The sequence below is a fragment of the Netta rufina genome, assembly GCF_964035555.1.
Source record: "Netta rufina genome assembly, chromosome: 8".
Lineage (NCBI taxonomy): Eukaryota > Metazoa > Chordata > Aves > Anseriformes > Anatidae > Netta > Netta rufina.
Genome location: NC_140131.1, coordinates 12217311 through 12236568, shown reverse-complemented (window position 1 = coordinate 12236568; position 19258 = coordinate 12217311). Strand labels below are relative to the sequence as shown.

The window sequence follows — 19258 nt, the reverse complement described above, 5'->3', positions numbered from 1 at the left end:
TTTTATTTAATATACACAACTGCAGTTCATTTAGGCAATAGAAAGTTCACAGATATCCTTACCCCAGCACATGATTTGACACGTTTAGTTTGACAGAAACCAAAGAGTACAAAAGTGGAGTATAATAACCATTAAGAACACATAAAGAGTGAGAATATTACAACTAAATTACAAATAATATAAATATTTGATTCATGTATAATCTTTACACATTCAACATTTCTGATCTTAGGAGTAAAGTTATAGAAGAGGAAGATGGCTTTTAAATTTAGCTTGATCTTATTAGTGGAAAGTGGCATTCAGAACTATCAAAAAAGTTAGAGATTATAAACCAAATTCTCATTGTGATTATGAACTCACTAAAGTAGAACTGCACAAATATTATCATTGCCCTGGTGCAGCTCTGGTATTTGTTCTTCAAAGATGGTAGACTTGAAACTCTTGAGCTAGGTGGCAGGTTATCAACAGATATTCTTTATATGTCTTCAGGCTAAGGCGTATAAACCTCAGCAAGGAGACAGCTATCTCCCACTGAAATTTATAACCGTCTTTGGAGTTAGGAAGGACAGAATATGCAAGTACTTTGGGGGAAAAAGCCTGAAAGGACTCAGATACCTGCACATATTTCTCTTCTTCTCTCTTTTCCCCCTTCTCTCCCTGTTTTTTCTTCCTTCCTTTTTTTTTTTTTTTTTTTTTTTTTGGAAGTTCACATAAATAAAAGCCAATGTCTGAATGAAATATTTGTTGTTGATATCTCTCTGCACCCAGATACTGTAATTCTTATTTTGGATGGAAAAAAATCAGTCAGATTTCTGACATGTTTCTATGGTCTGCTGAGAGCTCTGTGATGTCTTGTATCCCTTCAAGTCAGGAACACTTCCATTTGTTTAAACAGATAATATCAGGTACTTATCCATTTTCTAAGCATTTTAGTGCCTCATCAGGCCCTTTTCATTCTTTTGTTAAAAGAAAAAAAAATGGCAGCTTTCATTTTTGACAGAAGACCAAGCTATTAAGTTATTTGGAAACAATCTCGCATCAACACTCTTGAATAATGTTTGGGTTGTACTTTGTTCAAGAACTTTTTATAAATATGAAAATCACTCACTTAAATAGACATTTACCTCTTCAAGAATGTGTGTTTCTGCTTTTCTGCGATGAATGTTAAGGTATCATTTTCTTAATGTCATTTTATTAGACCAAACCTCAGCAAACAGTTTCCTGTGACACATTACATCCCCAGGTAGTATATTTGCCATGGAATATGCTATTTATCCTGATACTTCTACTTCCAGCTATTCCTATTGATTCTGAACCCAATTTGACACCTTAATATAATATATATATATTATTCATAATATAATTTAATTCAGAGACTTGCAGAAAGCTGCCAAAATGCAGATATTTTTTAGATGAGGGGAGATAAGTGTGTTTAAGCTAAATGAGAGGGATGAAAAAACCTTCACATTCTAGTATTGAAGACATACTCCATTGAGAAAAAAGTATAGCATAAAGCCAAGTTTAGCAACTTGAATGGTTGAAATAGAGCAGAAGCAGCAGCATTTGGAATTTGTTTTATTACACAGAGAAGTATACTTTTTTTTTTTTTTTTTTTATAAACTATAACCAGTTGGCATTTCATACAAGTCATATGACATTTCCATAGTTTTTATATTTATGTAATGAGTACAACCAAGGAGCAAAATGTTGGCCTCAGTAAAACCTATGGAATTAACACAAGCCCTCCTCTTCAAGTATCATCAGTTTGGGTTGTGCTTTCAACAAAGTTGAAATGTTTCTAATCAAAGTTCATTTCAATATGCCAGATTATAACAAGTTCCTAAAGTATCTGAATATTTAGAATTAGTCTGTATTATTTAACATAGGCTAGATTCTCCTGGGCTGGCTTTGTGAATGGCAAAGCATATAGAAACATAGTTTAAAAGGCTAAGCTGACTATGAAACATCGTTTCGGTTCACAGGAATTCAAGATTAGAGATCATTACTGTTTATTATCTTTAGCACAGTAAAGATGTTGCTGCAAGTTCCCTCATGCCACATTGCTGTGCTTCTACCGAAAGTTAAGGGTTCCATTTCCCAAGCCACCAGTTTCACACGTGCACATAGATGGCCACAATTGCCAAAACTTTCTTTAAGTAGACAACTGACCTCCTACACACATGGGAAAAAGACTGAAATGCTTTTACTTATAAAAACACTGCCTTTGATTCTGTTTAATGATTAACAAATCTCATCATACATCCTGATTTAAAAATATATTTTGAAATGCTACATATGAACTAAGAATTATCCTCATCACCACCATACAAAGTCTTCACAGTTTTAGAAAAAGGAAAAGTTTTAAATTAATTGGTGAAACTAGCATAGCTTTTTGGATATAAATAAGTGCTCTCAAACAAACACTTTCGTGATTATTACACATTTTAAAACAAAATAAAGTAAAAAATGCATTCTGGAAGTCATTACTGCCCAAATGGTGCCTGCATTTCCTGCACCACTCTTTATTATACTGTAGTACAAAATGACTGCTTACACCCACACAAATGTAATTTCAGGGCAGTGGCAACAAGTTCAATTTTGTGAGTGTGATTACTTTATTGCACGTGTCACGTGAATCAGAGACTGCATATACCCCTGTTGAAACACCTTCTAGATCTAGACACATAATGACTTTGAGACTCTGTAGTGAACATTTTGCACTATAAGCCTTTAAAGGAAACTACTCCATCAGCTTCACTTACAAATTATCTGTGGCAACAGTACAGCATTTCATAAATAAATTTTACCCAAATATTACAGAAAAAAGCTTTGGGATACATTAAATATAAATACAGTGACGGCTGAGCTGCAAATTTAATTTAGGTATATACAATAATATGCTCACCAGTTCTTTTCACAGATGTATGCTTAACCTCCCTGAGTCCTTTTCCTTACTTAGCAACATGGTACTTTTTCAGATGTTTGCTCAGTAACAGCAATGACAGCTTTGGGGTTAGAAAGAAAGGTGGGAAGGATTATGTCAAAGTGCACTCCATCTCATTTGTCACGTATTTTAAGCTTACTGTACTTTTGCTTCTACGAGCCCACTGGTCACGACATGCCCATGACCGCTTACACAAGCACTGACATGTCTTAGTGAATCTGCTCCAAGATAGGCCATTAAAAGTTCAGTGCGTCGGATTAATAATTGCATAAGGTCTTCTGCCAAACTCTCCATAGTTGAGTATCGCACCTTCTCAAAATCAAAAATGTCTTTGAGGAAGAAAAGCACTTGATCCTAGTAAGGGAAAAAAAGAAAAAAAAAAAATCTTGTACTTACTTACAAGAAGAAAAAAGTATGCAATGCTACCTATTTCTTTTAGACATTTCATAAAACCATCCATTTATGTATTCTTGTGGTGCTTAGATATAAGTGCACTAAAACATATTTTGCAGAACAGTTTTAAGCCTAAAAGCCTACTCAATATGAAAATAAATATTTTCCTTATTATATATATACAAATATTTTTACTGTTAGTCTTAATGAAAATGCAAATGTGTGCCTAGAAGATCCTCATTTCTTTTAATCTGGAAGATTTTAATTCTTTTTTAAATTAAGCCAAGTGGTAGTTAAGAAAACATTGCAAACCTTGAAGAAGCAGCATAGGTCATAAAGGGAGTTCCTGGGGCCTAAAAAACCCCATGCCAAAACAGGGCTGATATGTTCACATATAGCATAGAAATGTGCAAAAAATCCATCAGGTACCTAGTGATGTAAAAATTAGAGACAAAAGTTACACAGTAAACATAGTATAAAATTCTGTTACATAAAATTAGGTCTTCAGAAAAGCTTAAAAACACCTACCACTTTAGGGTTGTAGTAACCTGAACTGTAACATGACCAATCTACTCTGCCTTCCTGCATGAGGGATCAGGTAAGAGGGAAGCTGCAACAGAGCTCCTGCAGTTGTTGAGGAAGATGCTACTCCAGGTAAGTGAAGGGACAGGAAGAATTTTATTTAGCTGTGGAGATGGTCAGGGACATGGGATAGAGAATCCTAGCATAAGCAGGCAAGATACAAGATTAATGACCTTGGCCTACGAAAATTCAAAGTACATGCGTGGACCCAGAAGTCAGACAATGTCACCATTGAGCTTTGGACCTATCCTACTTTGGGAGTCTTTCAGCTAAGATTTTTTTTTTTTCGGAAAAAATAGTATTAGGGCCCTATGAGTTAAACTTCTCTAAGAGGCAGACTCTTCTCTAAACTAACATATCTACATTGATTAAGGATTAAGAGTTGATCTGTAATCAATTTTTCCAAAGCTACAAGGCAGAACTTCATACTCTTTGGAGTTAATCAGTAACTCTGCAAAGCAACTTACCTTCATTTGCTGTCTTTTTTGCTTCAGTACTGACCAACAGCTTGAAGCCACAGCCTAAATGTAAAAACAGCATGAAACCATGAATAAAAATAACTAATTGTGTAAGAAATTTTTACTTCTTATTTTTAAGTCTTTTTGTGATGCTTTCCTTAGTTTAATTCAAAAGTGATTTGGTACCCTTGATTCCTTTTTACAATTCAACAGTTAGCAATATCTACTTAGTTTAACTGAGGACTAACTTATTATATACCAGAGAGTGTGTTCAGACACCAGGAACTATTTTAGATATTAAATAGCATGTGAACACATTGAAATGTCCTTTTTCATTTTAGCAAAAACATTCTTGCAATAGCTTCAGATTCAGCTAAGTAGTTTTGTCCAAATATGGACCTGTGCAAAACAATATACCCATATCAGAATTAGGCTTCTCCCCCCTCATAGCTTGTAAGGAAATTCTATCCTCATCTGTTTCTCCACCAGTACTGCAAGATAATATACTACTAACAACAACAACAAAAAAAGATCATCCTATGTATTTTTCGTAGTGTCAGCTTTTAAATTATGATTACAAAACCCTCTGATAATATGTTTATTTTTGTTGAGGAATATTTCAGGTGTGCATTCAGCTGTACTGGAAACTGAATTAGACCTTACACTAAAGGAGGGAGTAGTTTATTTCCTTTAAAATTAATGCTATTATCAAGATGAAATACATAGTCTTTATTCTGCAGGTATTGTATTTATTCTCATTTTTACATTGCGCTCTACAATATAAAACACTGATCACCAGAAGAACAGTTTCAGCATATAAAGAAATTTTATATCAGAATGTTCACACCATTGCTATATTTGTCATACCATCTACTTATTGTAACGTACTACAGAATCATGATTATGAAAATTAAACAAATACGTACTGTTTCTTTAAAAGAGGAATTTAGCCAACGGTTGTTTACTACATTCTGTATAGATATTGGTGGATTTTCTAAATCTTCAAATGAATCCATCAATATGAAGTCCAGAACAACATCATAAAAATTCAAGTTCTTCACCTGTATTAAATCAGAACATGATCTAAGTAACTTAGTTTTTCTTTTGGCGGTGGAATTCAATATGCACCATATGCTAGCTCTATATTAACATGCAAATTTATCATTGTTGTTGATTTTTGAATGGACATTGAAGACATTCATTAAAGTATCATTCTCCTGTCAGCACAGAAGTTAAAAAATACATAAATCAAATGTTTTCTGGCATTAAACTATATTGGTAGATGTCATTTCTTTATTTCAGGAATGTTAAGCATAAAAGAGATGACTTTCCCACAATTCTGACAAGCAAAAAACTATTTTTGGCTGCTACAGTTGGCATAATTAAGGGGGTAAAAACACTTCAAAAAATTCACACTCACTCCTCTAGCAGCAAGTTCCATTTCAGTATTATCCCAGTGATCTGTTTGTTCCAAAAAATAAATCATTTCATCAAAGACATCTTCAAATTTCTTTGGATTCTGCGAAGTAAAAGCAAGGAGTGTCAAGCAAACCTAACAAGAGAGATGGTTTATTTACACTGAAAAGTGAATTATGGTAGAAGTTACATTAGCAGTGAAACATTATTTAAAAAGGGCTTTTACCTTTCGTGCTCTCACAATTAAAGCAGACAAAATTTTTCTTCCACTTTCAGCAAGAAATATTCTGTTTGCTGTTTCTGAAAGAATTATCTAGGAAAGGTTTCAGAAAAAATAGTCATATTAATTCACAAATAATAGTAAGTGTCTTTTAATTACTTCAATCAAATTTAGTAAGTACTTCTTCATTACAACCATGAGCATAGTAGGCCAATAATCTATGGTCCAAAGATTCCAAATTTTGCTAGTCACAAGACTGGAACTCCTTTGCAAACATATTTTAGAATTATAGTAATGTAAACATAACAAGAATATATTTAATTACATGATGTATTATGAAAACACTCGCACAAGTACTGTGTTAATAGTGGCATTTCAATGCCACATGTTTTTAGGCTAAGAACGCACACAGATCATTCTGGTTTCTATTTACCTGAAAAGCTTGTCGAATGCAATGAAGCTTAGCAAGAAAGTCACTGTCTCCTAGACATTCAAACATTTCAGTCCTGTATAAAACAGAAAAGTTTTCAAAGGCCATCAAAAAAAAGAAATACAAGAAAATTTAGCCAAACCTAGTTGCTACTTTGAAAAAATACCTAGTATGAGAAACCTTTTAAAAATGAGTTCTATAGAGAATATTTGACTTTAACTTTTGCTTTTCTTGGAAATTAAATAGACAAATTAATACCTTAACACTCTTGAATAAATTTTGCCTTCTTCTGCTAAGTGCATAGCTTCTTCATACAATGGACAATGGCAAAGGGAATCTAGACCATAGGTATTACGAATTTCTCTATGCTCTGTGAGCTGAAAAAGAAATTAACATTTATTAAAGAGCTTGCTGAAATAAAGATATAAAAAAAATAAGTCAAAGTTTTCCTGATCTTATAAGAACACTTATCCTTTTCTGCATCTGCTTAAAAAAAGGCGGTAACACTTAACGACTAAACAGAAGCGAGACACCATGCTATTTAAAATGGCTGTTAATTTGTACCTTTCAAAAGCTAAAATCTACAGTTTCAGGTTTCAACTTTCGAAAGTTATTTAATGAAATTTTATCAGTTTTCGTTTTAATTTGACTACTTAAATCTAATGAGTCTTGATGCAGTTCAAAAAAACAAACAAACAAAAAAAACCTGTCAAGACACCAAAAGTGCAGAATGACTGCAGCATGCAAATCTTCAGGAAGCTGGAAATAGTAACATCCTCCCACCCTTGTTTTGTTTTGCTGGTAAATCTGTCTGCTAGTTACAAAGCATAGTGCATGAAGCACAAGCTGCCAGCATTGTACTACAGGATCCCCAAAAGATTGTCATTATTGGCAGTTTTAATTCTGTGGTTATCATATAAATTAACATGAATTCATAGACATTTTTAGAGCAGAAAAAACAAAACAAAACAAAACAAACAAACAAACAAACAAACAGATTAAGAAGTTAAAGGATGCAAATAATACAGAGAAATCCTGTTGTAAAGAAAACATTGGCTAGCTACAATTTCCACTACAAACATTCCGTCATAGTATCAACAATCCAAAAACCAAAAAACAACAAAAAAGGCATATGCTTCTCAAACTTAGCTAGATTGAAAGTATTTCTATAAGAAGGATTCATTTATTTGTTAGTTGTCTTGCTTAGAAGAACACAGGAGGATAAGCTGAATTACAGTTCATGATTTACAGCTACTGAAACCAGAGATTTTATTCAGATTTAACAATATTAATGCTAGCAGCAACTTGTTTTAGATTTACTAATTCAAAAAGCCAGTCTGAAAATTTATGTTCTTATTTAACAAAGAAAGCCATGTAACTTTCATTTTAAAATGTATGTTCCTATGTAGGAAGGAGTAAATTGACCAACTGTAAGGAACAAGAATATATTGATTTCTGATATATATTAATTTCTTTCATATATATATATACACACACACAAGCACACACAAATACAAATATTATATGCACGTATATATAGCGCAATAATTAGAATGGGTATACAAACATGAAAAAGTGAAAAATCTTTACTCCAGAATTTGTTTTTCTACGTTATGTTTAAGAAACTTTAACTATGGAGCAATACAGACATTTTCCAAAATAAAGACCAAAACAGAAGACAAATAAGCATACTTATTTCTTACCTGATCCAGCTATAACTGAAGCCATAAAACATGCAATTTATTTTATTTCATATGCAAAACATGAGAATAAATAGTTTGTGAACACATATGCACTTTGTAAACAGCTGCCCCTCTCTTGGAGGTTATTGTTTCTGTGGTAAAAGGGATTACGTTAGTTTTCCCCAGAGAACTTCAGGTAAATAAGCTTCTTCAGATGCTTAGGCAAACTGACTAACTTGGACTGAATTAGGACTCCTGAGATCACCACAGTTAGATGTACGTAACCTCCACCTGTTGCCAGCAAGCCTGAGATGAGAATGTCTTCAGGCTAGGAAGATGCCTGATCACAGCCTTTGTGGTTACAGATTAACACAGAACCTCATACCTAGGAGTTCAATGAGGCCCTTGGTTATCCATAGCTTTAACTTCCTCTCATGCTAGCTGATGAAATAAAATAGCTGTGTTACTGCTGTAAGGTGTATTACTGAGCTCAAATTATGTGAGCAGTTACATCAACTGGGTACCAAGCAAGCTAGAAGTGTATAAAGATTCTTCTGCTGAGACACTTTTGACTACAGATTGAAATTAGTCCCAACCAGGAACATTTGGACAAGGGGTACAAATTCCTCTCTCACTGATGTCTTTGAGTTAGTGATATAAAAAGAGGAGTGAAAAATGAACAAAACCAGCCAAAAAAAAAAAAAAAAAAAAAAAAACAAAACTAAAAAACACCTCTAACTTTAACTAGAAAAGGTGATTTCCAGCTGATTTCTGAAGATACTTCATAATGCTTTTGCAATCATCACAGATTTTCTTTTGATGTTTTTGAGCATTTCAATATATATATAAATATATATATAGGTATAAATAAAAAATATATGAAGTATATAATAATAAAAAGGCTTGCTTATATAAACATCCATATTCAAACTAAAATTATTTGAAGATGCTCTCAGCATATATCCACATTTCTAACATAGCAGAGACCAGATATTAGAAGAATGGGAAAGTCATACTGAATATTTAACAACATGCAGAGCATACACCATTTTCTAGATTAATAACTTCTCAACCTGGCATCAAAAGGATTATTAATCTTTTTCTTGTAGAGAAGAACTTGTCACCTTTGAGAAAAAAAGGTGGTGAGATGGATTAGTTTAAAATTAGATAGTTCACTCTAACTATTTTATATGAATTGGCACACAGGCTGCAATCAGATGCCTGCTTTTTAACCCACTATGCACCTCTGTGTACTGAGTAACTATTTCAATCAGTTCACTATTTGTCAGAAGTTAGCAGACATCCACGGCTCCTCACATCTTGCCATTACAAGTAAGTTGGACTCATGCAAGTTCCTTGATTCCTTTCTTGCCCTTCTGCAGAGAAGGCTCCTTTGAGCAGCCAGTGCCATTCTGAAACTCGTAACATACCACTAAGGATGGAGAAAGTGCCCAATGCACCAAAAGCACTGGTAGCTGAGAGTAACACGGAGGCTTGCGATGATGGAGCTGATGTCCAAATGTCTGCTACCTCCTCAATGCCACATGGCACTACATGAAGAAGAATATGAGAATGAAGTCAAAGAAGGAATGAGAAGATTAATCACTCTAAAGCAGCAGCCTGGTCTTGTAGCACTTTATTTCTCTCAGTTCAAGGCTCAAGAAAGAAATAGTAGTTGCTTGCAACCAAGAATTAGCAGGCAGCAGCAACCACTGCCCAAGACATTTTTGATGACCTGCTGTGGATACCTTCATTACGTTGAAAAAACATGTACATCTTCAGAACTCCTAAGCCTGCAGTGATAGCTTGTGTCTCTGCACACTGTGCTGCACAACAGCTGCCAAAGATTACAACGTAGGTTGTTTGTGTTCAGATGCTAATTAATTTTCTACGGATAGTTGAGCTTTACAGACACATTTGCTAGTAACAAGATGCTTAAACAATTGAAAAATATCAAACCTCTGGAGCTTGCAATAGTTTTTAAACTTGGTATTTCCTAACTGCTCTGGTCTAATGAACAGACTCAGTACTTTTATTTGCCATCCATGAGTTGTTTCTTAATAAATAGAAAAATTCTCAGCTGTGCTTGAAGATCTTGTCGACTACCAAACTAACCACCCACATGAATCTAACAAAAACATGCAATGCTAGACCTTTAAGGAATTCTTGTTTACTCCCTGAAATAAAATGGTAAATTTACTGGTACAGTCAGCTTTCGTTACATTCTGAGAAAGTATGCTTATCCTGTACTGAAAAGATCAATGAATTCTTTCTCTTGATATTTGCATCTTTAAATATAATATATATATATATATATTTTTTTTTTTTTTTTTGAGATAAGTAGCTGCAGGGTAAGTGTGAAACATGTTTTCAGAGTTGGAGGATGTGATGGTGGTTACTAACTAAAACATTTGAGATGGTACTGAATATGTTTTTTTTCTCAAAGAAAATGCATTAAGTGTCCTTGTAACATATACAGCTAAGTATACAAGGCAATCATGATGATATATGAATTTCTCTCCTGCTTTCTTTCAGACACCAGGAAGAATGCATCAGTTGATAATTTCAGTTGGAAATTATGATGAATGTATTCAGAACATGATTTTATCTGAATTATTGTCTTTGTTTATACTGTATGCTAGGGCCGATCTAGTAGGCTAGGGCACGGTGCTACATGGAATGTTTTTTGTCTTACAATACTAGTTTGCTGTGAACCGCAACTTTAATAATTAATTCACTGCGTTGCATGAATCAATGGTAGTGTTATTCCTTGCTAGGCAGAATAATTCTAGGCTGTATGCTGTGTTGGGTACATATGCTTCAACATACATGGAGGTATTATGGCACAATAATGAGTTCAGTGTTAATATATAGGATTTGTTACAAATGTTACATATATTTTCTAAGAATTAAAAACAGTTTGGTAAAGGCGGTCAGTGTACAAGAACATATTGGCTATTGAATGAAACTCCTCCTTGTTCTAGAGCTAAAACTATTAAATATAGTATGTAAGTAGTGACATACCTAAGGCTTCAATTTGAGGACAAGGATCAACCCCATCTTTTTTGTTACTTTTTAAAGCTTTTAGAGCACCATTTAATAAGTTGTTGGTCTAAATTTCCTATTCATACCTATACAGCAGACAATCATAGTTGTCCTTTGAGGGAATCAAAGGAATCTGGTTTGTGTTGAACATTCTTCATTGCCGCATGGAAAAGTGCCGTAGCACAGATTTTATGTCAAACTGCCCCTCCTCCCCCCAAACCTTTTTATCTAGGACTACATATATCAGGATGCAGAAGACAAATAATGGATAAAAACAGAATAACAACAACAACAAAAAAGCACAGGTGAAGTATGATGCTTGAGGAATTTGTTAGAAAGTACACAGAACAGGAAGAATTTCTCAAAGTGGGACAGAGCTTTCTTGCTGCCTGTGACATCACCAACATTTACTGGGAGCTGCAAAGGTTCTGGTGATGACAGTAAGAGGCAAGTTTTAATCCTGGATATTGTGTTTCACCAAATACCATGAAATCGTTTCAGCTTGCTCAAACCAGCAGACAATGGTTTGCGGCACTTCAGGTACAGGTTCTTCAAAGAAATAATATTGGCATTAGTGGTGGAAATGACTTTGGGGATGAGTTCTTTCCTCCCTTTCTCCATGTATTTTAAGACTATAATTTAAGGTACTTCCACACCTCAATGAAGTTGTTTTGTTAGAATGGGTTGCTCCTCACAACTTGCTATCCAGGGCATGGCAGACTGCAGCACTGCTATGTTACATTTTTTGAGGTAAAACTAGTCCACATCAAATTGGATGGATTACATGAACATGGGGGAAAGTGACCAGGATGAGCACAATGACTCCTGAGAAAAGTCAAATTAGAAATTATGGTCGTATTTCTGAAAGCAGTTAAACACAGAAAGGTACGTCTTTACTTTTTGTAATGAAACAGGAAAAAACCTCACTTATAAATGCTACAGGAATACACATTATTATTTGCTAACATAATTCCCTTTGGTATTCCATATTTCAGGGAAGGAATAAAACATCTATTTGGAAGCCAGAAAAAAGGCAACTCTACCTTTCGGTGACAGAGCACTTTTGGAGCATGTTCTGAATATAAAATTCAATTTCAGAATTTAAGGGTTTTGTGCCATTTATAAATAAGTTTAGACATATGGAAACCACTGTTCTTTCCCAGTTATTAAAGCCTTTTCCTTCCTGCACTATTTTGTTTCAACAGATTTGAACTGTGAAAGACAACCTTCCTAAAAAATTACTGGGAGTGTAGAGAGGGGGGGAAATGGGATGAATAGGGTTGAGCAAAGAAAGCACAGCTAAAGCTTTACTGAAGTCTTAAAGATTCCCTCTAAGCTTTGGACTGAGGCAGTATTTTCACAAGGAAATCAATGTTTGTTTGATAACTGATTCAGTTGTTACTAACAGATGAAAGTAAGACATGATAAATGTCTGTGCACTGACAATGGAGCGACAGCAATGTAACTCACTGTCACGGAGAGCAGGAAAATAAAAAGGAAAGATGGAAAAGAAGTCAGGAAAGAGAGGGTGGAGACCTTTATCTGGCACACTCGCTCTTGTATATTTGCCAAAGGTGGTAGCCATTTCAACCACACAGTAGGTGAGATAAGAATATGAAAAGAATATCGACTTTCATAAATGCAAGTTGATGGCAGATGGGCTCAAATGGGGAAGAAAACACCATTATTTGTCACAGTACACAGTATCAACAAGGCAAATAGTTATGCTTACCATCCCCTCTCCAGTGTTTCTGAGAAGCCTATGTATTTAGGAATGGAAGTCTGGCTGGGCTTGGGGATGGCAACTGTCTGTCTAAATCATCTTCATGAGGATTTGGACACCTGTATATTGTAGGTGTCCAGGTTGGCACAATTCCATGAGTCATCTAGTGCATGACCCTCAGTACCCTCTTGACTACTAGCCGTAGCCAAGATGAAGTCTTGGCATACCCAACTGCTCCTGTAGAGCTCATCAAAAAGGCATGTGATTTAACCTTTGCCAATCATTCCAGTTTTGTATACTTCTTTTCTTGAAAACTGTTTTCCTATGATTTATCCTAATATGATACAGCACAATATTCTTGTTGCCTCCTTAGCAGTGTCCCTATTGATTTCCATCAATGTAATCTACCTGTCTCTTGTTTTAGGATTCCCTGCATTTTTGCTTGTATTGCTCCAAAGGGCAGAGAACTAAATTTGAGACAATCGTGTGTCAGCACAGGAACATGGAAATAGCTTCCAGTTTCTAAAACCAAAGCCACAAAAAATACTTAGTGCTGCTCCCTGGGACAGGATGCAATGCAGAAAGAAGATGAATAACTGTCAATATAGTTCATTGCATGATGTGATCAGAAAAAAACGCTACTACTGTATGATTTCCCAGAAAGTGAAATTACCAATTGGTAAATTCAAGTGGCAACACCATCAAACTTCAAGCTGCTATGGTTTTGCTAATCTTCAGGATTCCTCCTAGAAGATTAATCTATTAAAATTCTTCAGTGAAGTCTGACAGAGTAGATCAGAGAGCACATTCTGTTGGTACATGCTAGAACAGCTAGAAAGGAAGAGAACATCTTCGTAACTTCCTTCTGGAATAAAGCATCGACAGAAAAGGCTTCGATGTACCAAAACGTGGATACTATTTTCAGGATACATGAACACGAAAAGAAAGGTCTAAGATTGTTGCAAATTTTGAGTTGAACATTTCTTTAGCATATACTGAGACAATTCAGCTTCTGGATGGGATGATTACTCCCCGAAGGTGATACATCCTGTTTCTTTAAGCCAAGCAACATAAATGAGCATAATGGATTGTCCTGATCTTCACACACTTGCAAACATACTGGAAAGTTCACGGGAGAGAAAAAAAAAAGATACAAAGAAAGCATACAAACTGTAATGGTTTACAGTTCCGCTCAAGAGTTGATAGAGTTGAAAAAAGCCAGAACTGTGGTCTCATCCAAATTACAGGAAGAAGTAACCAGTCTCTATAGACACAATCTTTGTTAGAAATGGATGCTAGGCATACTACCACAACTTAATGGGAATTACTAAGTCAAGGTAATTGTGTCACGGAAAAACAAGCCATACAGTTGACAGTCAAAAGATAATTGCAAGCAATGCCTATGCAATTGTCTCTTTTTACAACTGAGTTTAGTAGCTTAGTTGTAGTGAATATATGATAGTAATATCTAACACAGAATATATGTATTGAGACTAACTGCTTTCCTAGTAATTTGCAGAAGAGTGCTACTCAAGATCACTTCAGCTCCTGAGAGACTATGAAGTGAGATATTCCACATTCGAGTAAGTATGTCACTGCATACAAGATCCTTTCAAATACACCAGTGGTGCTGTAGCAACTTAGAGCCAACAGGCAATGTCCTGTTACCTGAAGATTATTTCTTATTGTATTATTTGTGGTCTTATCCAAAAAGGTGAGGGAAAGTTAGATGATGTATATAATACACTAAAATATGAATATTTTCTAATTTCTAATTAGAATTAGAATAATTTCTAATATTTTACTCTCAAAAAACTCTACTCCAAAAAAGACAAAGTCTGTTTCATACATCTTTATATTACCTAAGACAATAGGAAGAAAGAAAAAAAATAGAGAAGGGCAACTGAAGGTAAGAGGATCCAATGGAACATCCAATGTAAAGTGCCTCTTCATTAATGAAAATCTGAGATACATGGAAAAGCATATTCTTTCTAGAAGGACTTTAGAAAACATGCCAGTTGTCATTCCTCCCCACGTCCCCACTTCTTCCCCCCAAAATACCCCAAAAATCACAAAACAACAACAACAAAACAGCTAATAAGCAAACTGATTCCAATTTTGTAATTCAAACAACTAGGAAAAAAGGTTGGGTGGTTTTGTTTGTTTGTTTTTGTTTTTTCTCCTCATAGGAGAAATACGCTTTGCTTGAAATGATTAGCAAGAAAATAAAATTCTTCATTTCACTGTTCAAACAGATCAATGAATCTTTCAAGAAGCAGCCTTCAAAAGTCTTACCTCAGCTGTGGAAACAAAGGAGTCTGTTGATGCGATGCTTAGTGTGTCTCGAAGGGCAAAATCATCCATATTATCCTTTACAGTAATATCTGTATTTTTATCTTTAAAATAAACAAAAAAGATGAATTAAGTTTTCTGATAGTCTAATAACTTGAAGCCTTTAAAGTGTTTTTCCTGTACACTTTAATGTGCAAAGTACACTTTTCATGTACTTCTTCTGGAAGGCACTACATTGTACTACTCTGAGTAAGTACTCCTGTGATCTGCTGACATATGTAAAGGTGAGTGTATTTTTCTGTCTTTCAAGTAGACTTACAAACATCATCCACAATGGACAGAGAAAAAAAGATCTCTCACTAAGATCTCTCTCACTAAATATCTTACTTTGCTATGTTGATCTAAATCCTTTTAATTTTTTTAACTTGGCTGTATCATAATATAACAAAGGTGCAATGCTTTAGTAGCAAGGAAATAATATTCAAATAAAAGCTATTGATAAAAAAAAAATAGGTTTCAGCTTCACTTGAACTTTGTTTCCTAGTTTAGTTCTCATGCTTTATTTCATCTGCTGGTTTTCCAGCAGAGCAGGAGAAGTTTTTGATCTTCACTACATCCCTTTTTCCATTGAAGCAACACATCCAGAAGCATTTCCTATAGCACTACAACTATTACTGCCTTCAAAATAACTTATATTTTATGCATAAAATCATCTACAATACAGTTTCTCTGTTTTCATTTATTTTATTCTCAGATTTCAACTGTTGCACATACTGCTCGCATCCATTTTATTTTTTCTATATAGAAACACTTTCACAGAAGGATTAAATTCATAAGTCAGTAAGTCAGACTTTGGCTTGATGTGCCACATACTACATTCTCAGTAGAGCACAGGCATTTATTTTGGGTTACTTTACCTTCAGACATTACACATGTGTTGCTAAAAGTCTGTTTTATTTCCAACAGTCAGCAGCAACCAGTTACCCAATGTCATCCAGATCTGTTGCTATAGCAATACTTTTATAAAAAACACTATTACATAGCAAGTGGCCAAATGCCAATATACTGGAATGGTTTACTCATCAATTGAAACGCTACAATCCACATATCTTAACTATTATTTCGGTGGTTGTTATGGTTTTGTTTGTTACGGACTTGGAATGACAGCTCAAAAATTGTACATAATAAATATCTGTCTTTGAGACTATTCACTGAGGGAAAAAATTATTAAAAGTTTGGAGGAAGATTTTACTAGATGCTGCAACATGGCACTGAGTTAGAGGCAGCTTCCAACCTGTAATCACAGCTCCACCAACATTCGCAAGAAAAATCTCTGATTTTTCAGATCCTTCTTGATAGTTTATCCTTGCTTCTAACCTCTAAAAACCAAGAAGAAAAGTACAGCAGCATTCAAGCTGGTTGTGAAACAATCATAGACTGGAATCTGAAGAGCTGGAACACAAAACCAAACTGTGGTCTGTAAAGCATTTGCTTGACATCTGGTAAAAGCGGATGGGTAACATGATGTTTCCTCCTTATTTTTAGCTCATAATTCGTGTTAATATCACATTATTTTCTAATATCACTTTTTCACATCAGCAGTTGCTGGAACTGCAATAACACTGTTAAACACTGGGCTGCACGGGGGGTTGTACAGCCTGGTCATGGATTTTTCCACTGAACTTCTTGTTTTGGCTAAGTTCTTTTCTGTAATAAATTTGCAATTAAAACAAGAGTATCTACATCTCAAGGTTAGAAAAGCTCTCTAGCACCTGGTTCAAGTGCAATCCAAAGAAATACTGTTTTCCTGACACTCCCAGTCTATAGGAAACATTTCCTTCCTGAGAAGTAAACAGCTATATACATGAGTAGCAATATAAATTAGAAACTCTCATAAGAGTAACAAGTGGGCCATACTGTTAATGATCCTACTGATGGCTTTACTCAAGATGCTAAGATAAGGACACAGCTCTTATGTACACCAAGTGCAGCTGTCAAGTAGTCTCATATATCAACCTATTCACAATCTCAGAAAGTCTCTGTCATCCTCATAGGGATGTCCCAAACACAGTTAAGGCAGTAATTTCATAGGAACTTTACATTGTACAACGGCCAGAAACCTCATGGTAGAAAAATGAAAGAACTTATTTTTTTTAGTAAACGTAGCAAGAGTCATTAGGAACCTCACTAACAGTCTACTATTATGTCAGTGAGGGATTAAATATTTGATAAAATACGATTTTTGTCATTCTAAAAAGATTACCAAGTATGCTGCTAAGTCCAAGATGATTCATTACACATTCCTAGCTATAGGGATACAATTATAGGGGAGAAGGAGAAACAACCAACCAACCGACAACAAATCATGCCATAAACTTAGTTCGTTATTCCACAGCAGGATAGGAAATGAAAAGAGTAAAAATTTGTTGTTGCTGTTTGTTTGTTTGTTTTTCCCCAAGTGAAGAGCTGTGTTTTTTTATATTTACTTTTATTTAAAATAAAAGGCTGCAATAGCTGACTGTGGTAGCATTAGTTGCTTTAAAAAAAAAATAAAAATCCACAGAATATTTGTAATTTACTTTTGCTAAGGTCATAGTTCCAATACTCCTAATATGGGCCTAAAATTTTCACTTAGATAAAATGTTTGTAAGTGTTTGCTGAATATAGAATACCTGTGTTTTCAAAAAACTCAGAAAACACTTCTCACCATTACAAAATGCACAAGTTCTGCACGTTATGACAAAATACTGATTCATAAAAGGTTGCTAATGTTAAGTGAAATAATATTAATACCTTTGGCAAGTGGTATGTCCATACAAATGGGAGTATACCCAAATAAAAGAACACAGCCTTGTCAGCTATTTCTGACTTTCTGGCTACCACCGCCCTAATACTCTAAAATACCCTTTGCCTAGCAGATGCTTATTGATACCTGCACTGTGCGGAGAACACATTATTATGAAAACAGTAGGGTGAAAATTAAGTTATAGTTAGAGTACATACCATGCAAGTACCAGGAGAACATTCTTAGACATGAGAACATGAAAAAAGAGACAGCAGCACAATGAGAATCCCGGAATGAACAGCTGCAAGAGGAACCCACCCACCCGTGGCTGCATCTGCTCATACAGCCAGCCCAAGTTCCTATGGAGTCCAATACCTTAAAGAAAGAAATACTAGCGAGGATGTGAGCTTCAAATATACTGTACTTATTTGAGAAGCCCAGGAGTTATTTACAGTTCGTTTATATTTGTAAAGAGGATGAAGTGGGGTTTCAGATGTGATACGGACAACAGTAATTGCCATAAAGACTCTAAGCTCTGGTGCTTTAAAATGCATAACTGGTTCTAAAGTTAGATTAAGGGTATTCAAAAATGTTAAGAATACAGAGTATGGCTAAAGCTTGTGAAAGTAATCCCAGCTTTATAAGATTATGCAAACAACTATGTATTCAAAACTAAGCAGGCTAAAAAAAATATCACATCTATTACAGAGTACTAATCTAGGATATTTATTTGTCTTTGTCTCTGGTAGATTCCTGTGGTATGACAGACCAAAAAATAAACTTCTCAACTCGCAAAACAGCATTTGACCTTAGAGATGGAATTGCATAGAAGTCAACTTTTTAGTATTCATTTGAGAAGTATGCATCTACAAATAACATTTTAAAATTCTGAATGTGTGTGTGTGTCATCTTCCCTACGACCCTGAATGAAACATGGCATGAGTCTGCAAGTGAGCTGTGCACTTATGTGCAGCAGTTAAAAAAGGAAAGCACTTATCCCCTGGCAAAGAATTCACGGAGAGTTAAGGAATCTAGTTCTGAGTGTCACCGGTAAAGCCATGGCTTCCTATTATCCCCAGCCACCCACTTCAGTGGCACATTAGTGCAGTAATACATCACAAGCAGGAAAGCAGGATGGGAAAGGAAAAGCACTTCTACAATGTAAGCCAACCCCTTGATAGACTCTGGAGAGGAGTTAGCCTTGCAGAGAAATCCACTTATGAGAAGTCAAGGTACACTGACAGTAACACATTCCCCATATTCTGCCAGGTTACCGCACAGGCAGCCG

The 19258-nt window shown here is 35.0% G+C and overlaps 1 protein-coding gene across 2 annotated transcripts in view; it reads right to left on the bottom strand.

The window, feature by feature from the left end:
• The window catches only part of MIGA1 (mitoguardin 1), a 41035-nt gene continuing 21777 nt past the window's right edge, over positions 1-19258 (bottom strand). For both annotated transcript variants that reach the window (XM_084291464.1, XM_084291465.1), the window contains exons 8-16: positions 15189-15289; positions 6702-6820; positions 6447-6519; positions 6020-6106; positions 5798-5896; positions 5304-5438; positions 4387-4440; positions 3650-3766; positions 1-3298 (exon numbers count right to left, since the gene is read on the bottom strand). In XM_084291464.1, coding sequence (XP_084147590.1) covers positions 3080-3298; positions 3650-3766; positions 4387-4440; positions 5304-5438; positions 5798-5896; positions 6020-6106; positions 6447-6519; positions 6702-6820; positions 15189-15289 — 1004 coding nt within the window. In that variant the 3' untranslated portion in view covers positions 1-3079. The remainder of the gene's footprint in view (positions 3299-3649; positions 3767-4386; positions 4441-5303; positions 5439-5797; positions 5897-6019; positions 6107-6446; positions 6520-6701; positions 6821-15188; positions 15290-19258) is intronic.